We start from the raw sequence: 15307 nt of genomic DNA, 5'->3' as shown, positions 1-15307 counted from the left end.
GCTCTCCTCCCCGCCCCCCTCAGCCCCTCCCGGGGGCCGGGCCGGGGGCGGGCTCAGCCCGGGGGGGCCGGGGGCGGCCGCTCCAGCCCCGCTCGGCTCCGGCTGCTCCAAATCGGCTTAAGGGCGCCAGCGGCGGCGGAGCCGCTGCACCGGGGGGGCAGCGCCGAGCCCCCTCCCGAACCGGACCATCCGAACCGGGCCGAGCCCCCTCCCGAACCGGATCCCCGAACCGGGCCGAGCCCCCTCCCATCCCCTCCTGGACCCCCCGGACCGGGCCGATCCCTCTCCCGGACCGGACCGGACCGAGCCGCTCCCGGTGCCCGGCGCGATGCCCGCCCGCCGCCCGGCGCGGGGGCCCCGCTGAGCCGCCCCCGCGGGCACCATGCGCGCCATGAGCCCCCTGCCCCTGTGGCTCCTGCTCTGGCACCTGCGGCACCTGGCGCTGGGTGAGTGTCACCCCCCAGGGGACAGGGACACCCCCGGGGCCGCGGGAGGGATGGGGTGACCCCCGCACCCCTCCGGTCACGGGGTGGGCTCGGGGCTCGGCGCCCCCGCCCTGGCGTTTGGGGTGATTGGGGGAGGGATGGGGGGCACCCACGGAGAGGAGAACGGGTTTGGAGTGGGGAATTGGGGTTTGGTGCTGGGGGATGAGGTCTGGAGCTGTTAGTGGGGCACCCCATAACCCAGTGCTGGTGTGAGATCTGTTAATGGGGCACCCCATAACCCGGTATCGGTGTGGGAGCTGTTATTGGGGCACCCCATAACCCGGTATCGATGTGGGAGCTGTTATTGAGACACCCCATAACCCGGTATCGATGTGGGAGCTTTTATTGGGGCACCCCATAACCGGGAATTAGTGTGGGAGCTTTTATTGGGGAACCCCATAACGCGGTACCGGTGTGGGAGCTGTTATTGGGGCACCCCCTAAAGAGGGGGGTTTTAACGTGGCACCCCCCTACCCGGGCGCTGCTCTTGAACCGTGAGCCGGGCACTGGGGTGGAGCCGTTCTTGGGGCACCGTTTTTGGGGTGCGAGGGGCCGGGGATCTCATCCATGGGGGCCGCCCCGTGTCCCCTTTCCCGCTGCTCCCCAGCTCCGGCTGCGCATCCCAGCCCTGCTCCAGACACGGAGGGGGGGAGGCTGTGCTTTGGGGACCCCCACGAGCTCAGTTTTCTTGGGGGGTCGCAGCCCCTCCTGCCCCTTTGGGATCCCCAAATCCCAATAAAGGAGCAACATCCCCCAAATTCCCGCTGTCCTGGGGGATTGCAGCTCCCGAGCTCCCAAAAACCCCGGGACTCCCCACGCCAGCCCCAAACCAGGGGCTCCGGGGAGAGGAAACCGCCCGGGGAAGGAAACTTTGCCCTCCTCGCACCCCACAGGGCCACCCGTGGGATTTCATTCCGTGTCCATCTGAGGCGAATTCCCTCTCTTTGCCCCCAATTCTCGCTCGGCGGGTCTCAGGTGGCCGCTCCTTCCCGAGACCCCGGGAAACGGGAGCTTTTCCAGGCGCGGGGAGATGGAGGCACGAGCGCAGCCTGCTCCGCATCTCCCCGGTTTTTGGGTTTTTTTGGGTTTATTTTTGATTTTTAATGGACTTTCTGCTCTCCGGGAAGCGCCGGCGGGCGCTGCAGGGCGCGGGGCGGGGGAGCCGCGGCTCTGCGGGGCTGCGCGGGGCCAGCTCCACACAAAGGAGCCGATTCTTCCCCGCCTGCTCCCGATCCATCCCTCGGGCACGGCGCAGCCCGAGCCCAGCCGGGCTCTGGGCTCGGGAATAGAATTCCTTGAACCCCTCTTTTCCCTTGGCCGCGAGGTTCGGGTCCTGCCGGGCTGCGGCTGCTGCTCCGAGCCCCTTTCCCGAGCATCCCGCGATCCCAGCATCGGGAATAAAACCTGCACGGGAAAAGGGGGGAACTTGTGCCAAACCCAGCCCCGGCTGCCTCGCCTCCCCTCCCCGCTCTCCTCCGCCACCGTTTTAAGGTCATAGACAGACAATTTCCAAGGAACAACGCATCCCCCCGGCTTTCCCGGAGCTCCAGCTGTCTGTCACTGGCGCAGGGATCATTTTTCCTGCCTCTCTCCTGCTTTTTTTCTCGCCGCAGATCGGGCGGTTGCTCTCGTGCTGTTGATTTCCTGAGAGCGGCTGCAGGGGAATCTCTGTTTGTGAGGGGTTTTTTTGGGCAGGAAAAAATGGGATCTAAGTTGGTTTGTGAAGGGGTTTGGAGGAGCTCGGGGAGCCCGGGGGGGTTGGGGGTTAGGAAGTGATGGATCCGGCGTGGGGAATTGTTTGGGTTTGGGCATCCACGAGCTGGATTTGGGCTCCTAAACCCCACTGGAACTTGGCCGCATCCCGAGGATCCGCCGTGTTCGGCATCTCCTTCCCTACGGAAGCCGTCCCTGTGCTCATTTTGGGGTTCCCAACCCAACCCACCCCGGAATTCTGTGATTCCCCCCTCGGCTGTCCCAAAAATCCCATCCCGAGCTCTGTTATTCAATCAGCCAGCCACAAATCCCGGCCAAATCCCGGGTTGGGGGCGCCTCCCTTTGCTCGGGGCAGCGGGAGCTGAGCTGCTCCCGAATTTGGGGGGGGGGGGGGGGGGGGGGGGGGGGAGGGGCAGAGCGTTGTTCCCGAATTTGGGGGGGCAGAGCGCTCGCCATTCCCGAATTTCCGAGGGCAGATGGCTTTTTCCTGGCTGACGGCATCCTTGGCTGGAGCCGCCGCCGTGCCCTCCCCTCCCCTCCGTGCCCTCCCCATCCCGGCTGGAGAGCAATCCAAGGGATCCAGACCCCGGGAAGATCCAGGTGGGCACGGCCCCACTCCCCGCTGTCCGTCCCTACATCTGCCGTGTGTCCCCAAAACCATTTTTTGGGGGATTTTTGCCTGCTTTTATTGTCCCCTCATCCACCTCCTCATCCGCATCCCGGAGGATCCCCCAGGAATCCGCTGGAATCACTTCCCACCCCACAAATCATCCGTGGGAAGGTTTTTGGGGGGGCTTCCAGCCCTGCTCTGCATCCCTCACCCGCTCAGGAAAAGCCCTTTTGTGACCCCGAGCGCAACCGGGATCATTCCCGAGGTGTTTTCCAGCCCTCCGGGGGCATCACCCCTGCCATTCCTGCTTTTTCCCCCCTTTGTCTCCGGCTCAACCTCTTCCTTTTGCCAAAAAAAGCCGCCGTGGCCGGGGCTAAGTGGGTTAAGGAGCCGTCAGGAGGGAAAAACGAGGCCACGCGGAGGAGGCAGCGCTGGACCATGGAAAAGGAGAGGAGCGCCTGGAAAAGGAACTGGAAAAGCTGGAAAAGCCCCCTTTTCCCCTGCTCCGTGGCTTCTGGGATCAGGGCTGGCTCCTTAAACCCCCGCCTGAAATGCGGCCCCATAAAGGGCTCGTCGGGGGCTGTTTTAGCGCCCTGGGAGGGATGAAAGTGTCGAGTTCCTGGAGATTTCCAGCGGCTTTATCCCGGTGGGATTTGCTTCGGCTTCTGCTTTCCAACCCCAGCCAGGGAAAAGAAAAAAAAAAAAAAAAAAAAAAAAAAAAAAAAAAAAAAAAAAAAAAAAAAAAAAAAAAAAAAAAAAGGGAAAATTCAAGTGTTTGAAGCTCCTGGGCTTTGCAGGGAGCTGTCCTTGGGGATATTCCTGAAAAACCCAGCTTGGGAAAAGCCCTTTGCAGCTGGGGTTTTACCTGGAATTCTCTCCCCTCTGCATTCCCCTCAGAGGTTTTTCTGGCAGGGGTTTTCCCAGCTGACAGGGAGCCCCCCGGGTGGAGACTTCTCCAGCCTGGAAAATGCAATTTTCCCTCCTTTTTGTAGGGAAAACCCAGCATGGAACTTTCCCCAAGGTGGTGAAAGTCACTTGCTCGTGTTTTTTTGGAATTTGGTGGGAATTGTGTCCTGGGGGAATGAGGGAAAAGGAGGAGCAGGGGTGAAATCCTGCTTTAATTCACCTGCAGGTGCCAAAAATCCACCCCACATTCCCGCTGTCCTTTCCTGTTCACGCTTTTCCCATCAAATCCTGGGTTCAGCTCTTTTCTGGAAGTTTTCCCTCCCATTTCCACGAATCCCACATTCCCAGGGAGCCTCTCCAGGTAAATCCAGGCCGTGCAGCCCCTTCAGAAAATCCCCCTCACTGTGCTAATTGCCCTTTCCCAATTAGCCCAATTTCCCTCCTCCCACCAGCTGCGTTTTGGAGCCGCCACTTCCAATCCAGAGCTCGGGAAAAAGCTGCGGCTCCGGCAAGGATCTTCCCTCTCCTTGTGCCTTTCCAGGATAACCAGGATAATCTTCGGGAAGGGGAGATATTCCCAGCTTTATTTCTCCCTGGAAAAGCTCCTGTGGCTGCTCCCAGAGTGTTTCCAAAGTCTCCCAAGCCCAAATTCCCTTGGGATTATTGGCATCCCCCAAAACCTAATCCCAGGAATGTTGTAGGGTTTGGCTTGGGAATGTCTTTGCCCTTTGGCTTGGGATGAGGAATTCTGATCCAGGTGCTGGGAGCCTGGAGCTGAGCAGCCCCTGCCCTGTCAGATATTCCCAGCTCCATCCATGCTGCTCCCAGAGTGTTTCCAAAGTCTCCCAAGCCCAAATTCCCTTGGGATTATTGGCATCCCCCAAAACCTAATCCCGGGAATGTTGTAGGGTTTGGCTTGGGAATGTCTTTGCCCTTTGGCTTGGGATGAGGAATTCTGATCCAGGTGCTGGGAGCCTGGAGCTGAGCAGCCCCTGCCCTGTGCAGGCTGTCAGATATTCCCAGCTCCATCCATAGGCTCAGCCTTGGAATCCCAGGATGCTTTGGGTGGGAATTCCATGGCCAGCAACAGATCCCACTGTCCCAGGTGGCTCCAAGTCCTCTCCAGCCTGGCCTTGGACATTCCCAGGAATCCAGGGACAGCCACAGCTCTCTGGGAAAGCTGTGCCAGGGCCTTAGCTTCCGCACAGCCTGGAATTCCTTCCCAATAACTCATTTCAATTTTTCCTCTGGAACTGTGGAGCCATTCCCTGTGTTCTGTCACTCCAGGTCCTTCTGAAGAGACCTTTTCCATCTTTTCTGTCAGCTCCTCCAGGTCCTGGAAGGCCAAAACTGGGTCAACCCAAAACTTCTCCTCTTCCGGCTGAACATTCCCAACTCTCCCAGCCTTTTCTTGGATCATCCTGGAGCCTCCTCTGGACTTGCTCCAGAGGACAGAATTCCCCATTTTCCTGCTCTGGGATCAGCCCTCGAATTTGGAGGTCCATGCCCTGCTCCAGGTCCTTCTCTCAGGGCTGCTCCGTGTGCCCATCCCAGCCTGGATCCATCCTGGGATTGTCCTGCTCCAGGTCCTTCTCCCAGCCTGGATCCATCCTGGGATTGTCCTGCTCCAGGTCCTTCTCCCAGCCTGGATCCATCCTGGGATTGTCCTGCTCCTGTTCTTGTTGAACTTCAGGAGATTCTCATGGGCCACACCAGGGCTTTTCCAGGTCTGGAAGCCTGGAGGCTCCTCCAAACACTTCCAGGCCTTGCCTGGACCTTGCATCCCAAATCCATGGGTGGTCCTGGAGCATCCAGATGATCCCACAGCCGCTCCTTCCTATGGAGATGTTTCCTGTGGTGGTTCTTTCCCACAAAAATGCTCTTTCCTGCCAGGAATTCTTTGGCTTTGGAGTGTTTGACCAGCTCTCACCTTGTGCTCTGGGATCTGCCGAGGAAAAGCTCTCAGGATGAGTGGGGTTTTAGTGGGAATCCAGCTGAGCAGATCCCAGGATCTTCCCGAGGCTCCGACAGCGCTTGCCGAGAGAAAAGCTCTACAGGGAGCTGGGAATGGAGCTGGGAGCTTGCCCTGGATGGCTGGGAATGGGCACAAATTCCTACTGGAACAGGTGTGGGGGGGATGAAGCAGCATCATCCCCTTGCAACTCCCAGTGATGGGATTTTTTGGGATTTTCCCCAATTTTCCAAGACAAATCCTTGACTTCAGCCACACCACGTCCAGCTCTGTGCTCAGACCCCACAGAGAGGCAAAACGAGGGAAGGACCCCCCAGATCCTTAATTTTGGGAGGCAGCTCCAGCCAAGCGAATTCCCGGCTGGCGAATTCCGGCGGGAGGGATGCAGCTGACGGCTGGGGCTGGAATCCTTCCCGATCCAGCTGCTCTCTGTGCCCTTTTGTTTGCTTGCGCGGCGCTGCCGGGCTCGTTCCGAGCTCGTGGCTGGCGCTCCCGTTCCATTCTCTGCTTCCCACTTTTCCCCTCTTTTTTTCCCAAAATAACCCGTCAATCACGGGCTTGTTTTCAGCGCGTTGGGGCCCGGATCCGACGGGAACGCCAAGGGCGGGCGGATTCCAAAGGCAGGGATAACAACCTGCGGCAACAATTCCCTCTTTGGAATTGTTGGTTTTATCAAATTAGGGGCTGGGGGCTCTCCAAAGCCTTCGGATCAGGGAAGGTGCTTCATTCCCACTCCCAGCTGGGATTCAACTCCGAAGAGGTTGGGGGAATGCCAGGAAACCTCACAATTCCCGGTGGAGAGAATGGAGGTGGGAATGTGGCTCCACCGGGCCCTTCCCAGCCTCCAGGCCACACATTTTGGCTCCTCTGGTGCTGGGAGCGCTTCCTCACCTGGAAGATCCCACCCGGAGCAGAGGAGGCAGGGAATTTGTTTGTCTCCTGCCCAAAACTCTGGAATAATTTCCCATTCCTATAATTCCTTGGTCAATATTCTTCGGGCAGAGGGGATTAAACGCCCCTCTCCATCTCCTTGTGCTTGGGGCTAAATCCTGAAGCTGCTTCTGATCCAGCCAGGACAGGGAAAGTGGGTGCTGGGAATCTTCCTTTGGGATGCACCTCCTGCTTCTCCACCTCTTCCTTCCCTTTCCAAGGATCTGCAGCTCCAGGGAAGGGCTGGATCCAGGGAGAGGCTTCATGAGGGGAGTTTGGGATCAGAGGGATGGGTGGGAGGAAGGGTGAGGAGGGATCTGCTTCCTCGTGGTCTCCTGTCCATGGAAATGCTTTTTTTTTGGGGATGAATTCTATGGATAAGCCTGGATTTATGGGTAGAACATTGCTTTGGAGGCCGCTAATGCCAGGCTGATCCCAAGGTGGGAATTGCTCGTGGAGATGGGACCTGGAAAGGAGGCAAGTGACGGAGGGGACATTTTTGGGCAGTGATTGTCACCATGGGATGTCCTGGCATGGGTTTGGGAATCTCTGGCTCTTCCTGGCGGGACTGGGACTGCAGGAGAGGGGCACAGAGAATCCAGCTCAGCAAATTCCAGCAAAATCCTTGGGATTGGCCTGATTTTGGGATAAGGGGGATGCTGATGGGCTCCCTGTGAGCCTCTTGTGGAGATGTTCCCCTTCTTCATCCCAAGTTCTCCATGGCTGTGTCTTTCCTTTGGAAAAAAACCCATGGACTGGGTAGGAATTGCCTGGGAAGGGATTTTGATGGGATGGAAATTCCCAGCCCAGCTTTGCCCCTCTGGAGAGAACATTCCAAAACTTCACCTCCAAGGCTTCGGAAGATTCCAAGCCTGGATTCCTGGACCAGGATTTGGGATTCTCCTGCTGCTCCATGGAGAATCTTCCTCCTTTTTTTAGGCCCAGCCGCCCCCGTTCCCTGCGAATGGAGCGGCTCAAAGTGTGGGAACACAGGATCCACATGGGAACACGGGATCCACGTGGGAGCACGGGATCCACGTGGGAGCACGGGCTCTGCCATTCCACCCTCTGCAGCTCCGGGAGCATCCTGAGAACCGGGGGTGGAATTTGGCTCCTTTCCTGGCCTTCCTCCTAAAAATAAAGCAGGGAATGCTGGATTGCGGGAGGACCCCATGACTTGGAGAGGGGTGGGAGGGTTTGGGGGGCTGGGAAAGGCCAATGAGCCTGAAATATTCCCAGGGAACTGCTGGGGAGTGGGATTTTCCATGGGGGATGGATGGATGGATGGATGGATGGATGGATGGATGGATGGATGGATGGATAAAAATAGATCCACTGTGTGGGATCTTCCATGTGGGATGACAGGCTAGATCCATTGGGGAGTGGGATTTCCCATGGGGGATGGAAACGCTGGATCCACTGGGGAATGGGATTTTCCATGTGGGATACGAGGCTGGATCTGCTGCTGGAAAAGCCTGGGCAGATCCCGTTCCAGAAAAGATCCAAAGGATTCAATTCCCACCAGGAGCAAGAGTCCCAGAGAGCCCATCCTGCATGGAAAAGCCTCCAGCACTCTGGCTCCACTCTGAGTCCTTCCCTTTGGAATTGGATAATGAGATGTTTTCCATGAACGCCAGCTCCTGGTGACCCTTTTGAAGTTCTGTTTGCATCTCCCTGAGTTATTCCAGCTTTTTTTCAGTAGGGAAGCGCTTTGTGAGGAGTGGAGATTGTTTGGATTCCTCCCGAATTTCTGCCGTAATTAGTGTGGGGATTGGGAGGCGAGAGGAGCTCAGGGAAGCGCTTCCCAAATTAAACCTTCCCTTTCCTTGGAATTAACGGGGTTGTTTTTATTTAGATCAGGAAAATCTGGGAGATTCTGTGGTGGGAGAGAGGGTTTGGGCAATGGGATGGTCAGGATGCTCCCTCTGCTCTTGGTTTGCATGGATCACACTCCGGATCTGCTCCATGTTTCCCACCAGGAGAAAAAAAAAAAAAAAGCGAGAAAAAAATCCTGGAGTTTTTAGGCTGAAAGGATTGGATTGGAATGATTTTATCTTGGGGGGAGGGAGGAAATAGAATGGGAATGGGAGTGGGAATGGGAATGGGGAGCACTTCCAGCCTAGAAAATGAGTTGGGAATGGGAATGGGGAGTACTTCCAGCTTGGAAAAAGGGAATGGGAATGAGAAAGGAAAGCACTTCCAGCCTGGAGAATGGAAATGGAAATGGAAATGGAAAGCACTTCTGGCCTAGAGAATAGAAATGGAAATGGGAATGGAGAGCATTTCCAGCCTGGAGAGTGGGTTGGAAATGGGAATGGAGAGGTCTTTCAGCTTGGAAAATGGGAATGGGATTGGGAAGAGAGAGAACTTCCTGCCTGGAGAAAGGGAGTGGAAGGCACTTCCAGCCTGGAAAATGGGAATGGGATTGGAGAGCTTTTCTAGCTGTTTAACATCCCAGGCACTCCTCTCCGCCCCGCTGAGCAGGAAAACCTCCCGCATTCCCAGCCTCTCTTCCCGCCCTCCCGGGAGCACTGAATTAAAGGAATATTGGATGATCCCACGCTTGGTTATGTTTTATTAATGTGGAGCCTCGGCCTCCCGGCACATCCAGAGGGTCTGAGGCTCTGCCGGGCGTTTGTCCCTCTTTTCCAAGGTCTGGCTGCCACTGTTATTCCCAATCCCACTCCTTAGCTTGGCTGGTAGGCCAGGCTAGGGTCTTCAGGAAGAGGAGGGAAATTTGGGATGAAAAATGGGAATGTGTGATTTGTCTGAGGATTCTCTGTGTCCTGGCAGGCTTTGGGATGGGAGTTTTGCAGCAGGAATAGGGATAGATGCGGGAATAGGGATGGATTTGGGAAAGCAGAATTATGGACACCATGTGGAGCCATGGAAAAATCTCCTCCGGATTTTCCAGCTTTGCTCCATCTCAGGGGTGGGAGAACCCCTGGAATGTTAGATTTGAAGGAAAAGATCCCAAAAAACGCTAAGATTCCATGAGCAGAGCTAAAGGAGGAATCAGGGCTGGGATTTTTTTCCATCAGCCTTTGGAATCAGCGGGAAAAGCCAAACATGGATAATGGGACAGCTCTGGAAATGCTGGGAGAGGGAAAGGTGTAAATTAGCAGTGATTTCCCAACAGAGCAGGGATGGATCGGGATTAAGGGAGCAGCCCATGGAGATGGATTGGGATTAAAGGAACAGCCCCAAGGAGATGGATTGGGATTAAGGGAAGAGCCCCACACATCCTCTCCAGGGAAGGAGGAAGTGTTGGGAATCAGTGCCTGGAACTGAGGCTGGAAGAGGGAGCTATCCGTTAATCCCATTAGGGATGCAGAATTACCGGGAGAGCAGAGGGATTATCAATCATGGAGTGTGAATCCAGAGGAGAGGGAGCAGTGATCACAATCCTTCTTTGTCCAGGGAATGGGGCTGGAGAGAACAGGAAAGATGGAGCTGGATGAGGTTGGGCCAGGGAGATCCTGGGGGATGGGATCATGGTGTTCCCGAGGGATGGGATCACGGCTTTCCCAAGGGATGGGATCATGGCTGTCCTGAGGGATGGGATCACAGCTGTCCCAAAGAATGAGGGAGAGTTTGGGATGCAGCTGCCCCTTGTCCCTGTGTCTGGAAGAAGCATCTCCAGGCCAGGGACAAATTCCAGAGCTGGGAATCCTGGTGGGAATTGTGGCTGTTTCCATGGAGGGTCTGGAGGAGTCTGTCCCAAAAATCCAACTCCCTTCCCTTCCCTTCCCTTCCCTTCCCTTCCCTTCCCCTTTTCCCCTCCCCTCCCTAAAAACCTCCAGAACATTCCTTCAGGAATACCAAGGATTTTCCAGCTGAGCTGGGACACTTTGGGGCTGATCCAGGTGCTCCAGGCATGCCCCAGGTCATTTTTTTGGGAAAAAGCCTTGCATCACACCAAGAATTCCAAAAACAAAGTGGATTTTGGAGCTCCTGGGATTCCTGCATGGACTGGTTTTATTTTTGCTCTTCCTGTGCCTGAGGCTGTGCCTCTGGATAAGGAGTCCAGGAGGAAAAATCCCAAAATATCAGTAACGATGATCCCTTCCCAGGGAACAGCCCGTCCCCACAATCCAACTCCCTTCCCTTCCCTTCCCTTCCCTTCCCTTCCCCTTTTCCCCTCCCCTCCCTAAAAACCTCCAGAACATTCCTTCAGGAATACCAAGGATTTTCCAGCTGAGCTGGGACACTTTGGGGCTGATCCAGGTGCTCCAGGCATGCCCCAGGTCATTTTTTTGGGAAAAAGCCTTGCATCACACCAAGAATTCCAAAAACAAAGTGGATTTTGGAGCTCCTGGGATTCCTGCATGGACTGGTTTTATTTTTGCTCTTCCTGTGCCTGAGGCTGTGCCTCTGGATAAGGAGTCCAGGAGGAAAAATCCCAAAATATCAGTAACGATGATCCCTTCCCAGTTCCTCCGGGCAGGAATCGATGGAAGGAGCAGAGATCGCCCGGAGCCGACAGCTGGGAGGGAGGGGGGATCGATGGCTCCTCGTTTGTCACCAATCAAAAATCCGGGATAATTGGATTTCCTGCAAGTGGAGAAATAAATCAGGGAATTCATCATCCGGGTCAGGGTCACCCCTGCTCCAGGGCCACCGGGGCTTGGGAAAACCTTTTTGGAACTGGTGGGAAACCCAATGGGGGCTTCCAAACTGAAACCCGCTGACTTTCCTGAATGGAATTAATGATTTTCCCTATTTTTCCCATCCCAAGCCTGTGGGTCTCCCGATAAAGCTGGAAAAAGAGGAGTTTTGGGGAGGACTGGGGAGTTCGTGGTGGGAAAATTCCTTCCTGGGGTGATTTTTGGGGGCAGGAGAACCTCTGATAACCCCCTGCTGTTTTTTCAGGATGGGATTTTCTGGGATCTCCAATTATTCCCTTGCTGTTATTCCAGGATTTTCTGGGATCTCCAATTATCCCCTTGCTGTTACTTTGGGATGGGATTTTCTGGGATCTCCAAAAACCCCTTATATCTGGAATAAAATATTCCAGAATTTTTGGGGGATCTCTAATAAACCCCTGCTGTTATTCCAGTATGGGATTTTTTGGGATCCCTAATAACACCTTGCAGTTACTCCAGGATGGGATTTTCCTGGATCTCGAATGAACTGGAAAGAACCTTGCTTTCCCCTTCCCAAGTGGAGAAACTGAGGCATGGAAAGACCTGGAACCCTGGAATGCTCTAGGTTGGGATGGACAGGGACATTTTCCATAGGTCGTTGTTCCAACCTGGACTTGAACACTTCCAGGGACAGGGAGCAGCTCCTGGCTCCTTCCTGCTCCGTTGATTATTCCCACTGGGATTAACTCCAGCAGGGATTAACACCCCGAGCCGTGGCTTCCCGGAATTGGCTGCTGGTGCCATAATCCCCATCCTGACGGAGCTGGAACAGAGGGAAAATCCTCAGCTGCTGTCAGCAAATCCCTCCCAAGCCACCAACTGAGCTCTGCCAGGGGTTTGGGATTTTTTCCCCAATTTTCCAATCCCTCAGCTCCAGTTTGGGGCTCTAAAAAGGAGCACCGAGTGCAGTAATTCTCTTTTTTTACTCTGGAATTGCATTCCTGAGATGGATTTTGTACGGCAACACCATCTGGGGATAAAATCCTTTATCTCAGGTGAGGTTTTCCATAATCCTGGTGCCCGGGCGTGGCATTCAGAGGGTGCAGCTTCCTGGGAAACTCCAGAAGCATCCAGCTGGCAGGAATCTCTTCCTTGTCAGGATGCAGAGCTGAGCCGCTGGAAAAGGAGGGCTGGGAATTTGTTGGTGTGGGGGAAAAATCTCATTTCCAATCTTTTTCAGTGCAGGATTAGGATACGGCCTCTCCTTCTCCTGCCATACTTAATTCGGGATTAATTCCACATCTGCACACGGAGTTCAGATCCTGCTGTGTTTTCCGTGGAGCTGCTTGATTAAAAACCAGGGAAAAGCAGAATGGGGGGAATTTTTAGCCCTGGGACACCTGGACATTCTGGCTTGGAGCATTAATCCAAGTTAATCCAGGTGTTGAGGAGGCACCATTCTCTGCTGGAAGGATTTTAGGGAATATTGAGCCATTCTGGAGGCATTCCATTATATTTGGTGGTCAGTGGTTGCTCCCGCTTGGCAAAATTGGGATTGTAGGAAAAATCCCTGTCTGGTGAGCTTGGGATTTGCTGGGGACAGACAAAAATCCATGGAAATGGATTGGAGAGTGATCCATGGGGCAGCTGGGGGAAGCTGGAAAAAAATGGGGGGAAATAAGGAAAAATTGGGATTTTTTTTAACAGTTCTCAGGTTTCATTTGGATCTGCTGGAAAAACGAGGAAGGAACTCCCTCCTGGGATTTATCAGCAGGAGGGAATTCCTGCCCGGCAGCCCAGACTGGAGGTGGAAGCACTTCTGGGTGGAAAACTCTGAGGAAAATCCAGCTGATGTGGAGAAAGCTCATGGGCAAGCAGAAAATCCTGCAGGAACAGCGTTTGTTTATAGGGAAAAGGGAAAATTTGGGATGAGAGGTAGCACCTCCCACCTGCCAGGCCTCATTTGCCCACAATCCATTGGATTCACCCCATGGAATGGCAATAAAATCGGGGTACTACCAATTGGGAGAATTCTGCTTTAGTTAATTTGGGAGGAGTTGATTGGCAGCTGGGAATCAGCCCTGATTTGCATACTTGCATAGATGCAAATGAGGGCCGTGATCTCCATTTATCAAACGAGGTGTCTCAGACCCAGCCTGGCCCTGTGGAATTTTTGGCTCTGTTATAGTTCCAGCAGCTGTTCCAACATCTGGGAAGAGGCCACGAGGTGCCATCAGAGCCATCGCTCCAAATTAGGGATGGTGCCAGGTTTTTGAGGGAATTTGGCTCTGCTGGATTCACCTTCCCACCTTTCCTGGGATGAGGCATCGTTTTGGATTCTGAAAGCACCCAAAATGATCCAAACAAAATGAAAAGTCTGGAAAAATCCTTAGATAATGAGGAAAAGGGGTTAATGGAACAGGAGAAATGACAGTGGAATGATGAACGAAATTACAAACGTCTGGCTCTTCCCAAAATCCTGATCCAACAACCCAGGAGCTCTTCCCAAAATCCAAACCCATTGACCCACCACAGGCTCTTCCAAAAACCCCAACCCAATGACCCATCCCAAGCTTTTTCCAAAATCCCAACCCAACAACCCAGCCCGAGCTCTTCCTGAAATTCCAACCCCCAACCTCTTCCAAGCTCTTCCTGAAATCCAAAGCCAATGACCCATCTCGTGCTCTTCCCAAATTCCCAATGACCCATCCCAAGCTGCCGCTTTGAGCAGCTGTGGGAGCTCCAGTGGGGTGTCCAGCATTTTATTTTATGGGAATATCAGTGGGATGAAGATGTGGAGATAAAATATTCCCCCCTCCAGCACCGCCGGGGGGCCGAGGGATTTTATGGAAACGTTGGAAGAGGAAAGGGGGGGAAAAGTTATAAATAAAACTTCCCAGCGCTCCGATAAATGCTCCTAAACATCCTTCCCATCCAGAGATAAATATTCCATGTGTGATTTACAGCCCTGCATTCCCAGGCTGTGTGGGCAGGGGGATAAAATCCCATAAATCACTGGGAATATCAATGCAGCCACCACATTCCCGCTGATAAGCGGCGTGGGCCGGGAAAATCCATCTTTTCTGTGCCAGCTGCGCCTTGACAGAGTTGATTTAGGGAGTTTTGGGATTGGGAGGGGCTTCCCAAGTCTTGGGAAGGTCTTGGATCCTTCTTTGTGTGTTTTCATGGAGACGGATTCTCTTCCGGGGCGTTCCATTTTGGAGGTTTGGGATTTTGTCCCAAACAGAAAATAATTCCCATCCATCCCAGGGAAATACTTCCCAAATCTGACAGATCCTGACTTTCCAATGGATGTTGCTTCCCTCCTGTTTTTCTTGTGTTCACCCCCAAATCCTCACTTTTCCAGCATCCCTGGCTTTGTTCCATCTATCCCAGGGACATACTTCCCAAATCAAACTGACCCTGATTTTCTGGTGGCAGTTGCTTCCCTCCAGCCCTGTTTTTCCTGTGTTCATCCTGAAGTCCTCACTTTTCCAGCATCCCTGGTTTCGTAGCCACTGGATTTATTTCCTGGGATGGGCGGGATGCAGTCCTTAGATCCACCATGGAATTTAATCTCTGAGCATCCAGGAAATCTCTGGATTTTTGGGATGAGGGATCCCCTTAAGAGGCAAATTATAATTCCAAAGCCGTTCCGGGGGTTTGTAGCAGGGCCTGGTCTCCCTCCAGCCAAAGCCGTCACGGTTTTCCCTCCAAACATCCATCTTTTTCCTGGAACGCCGCATTCCCTGTGGATTTGTGCCGGAGATGTCGAACAAGCACGAAATCGACGCCGCGAGCCAAAGCCAAGCCAGGAACGGGCTCCCTCATCCCGTGCTCCAATGAGCCGGAACAGCTCCGAGGAGCTTGGGAAAAGCCGGATGAAGACGTTCGAGGATTTATTCCAGCCCATGCCCAAGCCACAGAGCTGATTCCGACGGCTCAGTCCCACCCAGATTCGTTTGTCAGGAGGCGCACGGCAAAGGTGGAAAATGCTGGAGTTTTCCTGGGATTTACTGGGTGTGGAGAGAGCTGGACTTGAGTCATTGTGGGAAGGAAACTGGACAGGGAAAAGTGGAACTGTGGGAAGGAGGAGATGGAAAGA

The 15307-nt window shown here is 54.3% G+C and overlaps 1 protein-coding gene across 1 annotated transcript in view; it reads left to right on the top strand.

Annotated features, from left to right (window-relative positions):
• The first annotated feature begins 113 nt into the window (after window positions 1-113).
• Window positions 114-15307, top strand: part of IGSF21 (immunoglobin superfamily member 21) — a 38906-nt gene continuing 23712 nt past the window's right edge. The window contains exon 1 of the mRNA XM_041419694.1: window positions 114-446. Within this exon, the coding sequence (XP_041275628.1) occupies window positions 383-446 (64 nt within the window). The 5' untranslated portion in view covers window positions 114-382. The remainder of the gene's footprint in view (window positions 447-15307) is intronic.

This window comes from Onychostruthus taczanowskii, unplaced genomic scaffold, assembly GCF_017590055.1.
Source record: "Onychostruthus taczanowskii isolate IOZ18803 unplaced genomic scaffold, ASM1759005v1 scaffold61, whole genome shotgun sequence".
Classification (NCBI taxonomy): Eukaryota; Metazoa; Chordata; class Aves; order Passeriformes; family Passeridae; genus Onychostruthus; species Onychostruthus taczanowskii.
The sequence above is the reverse complement of the archived record's forward strand: the minus strand, read 5'-3'. Positions and strand labels throughout refer to the sequence as shown.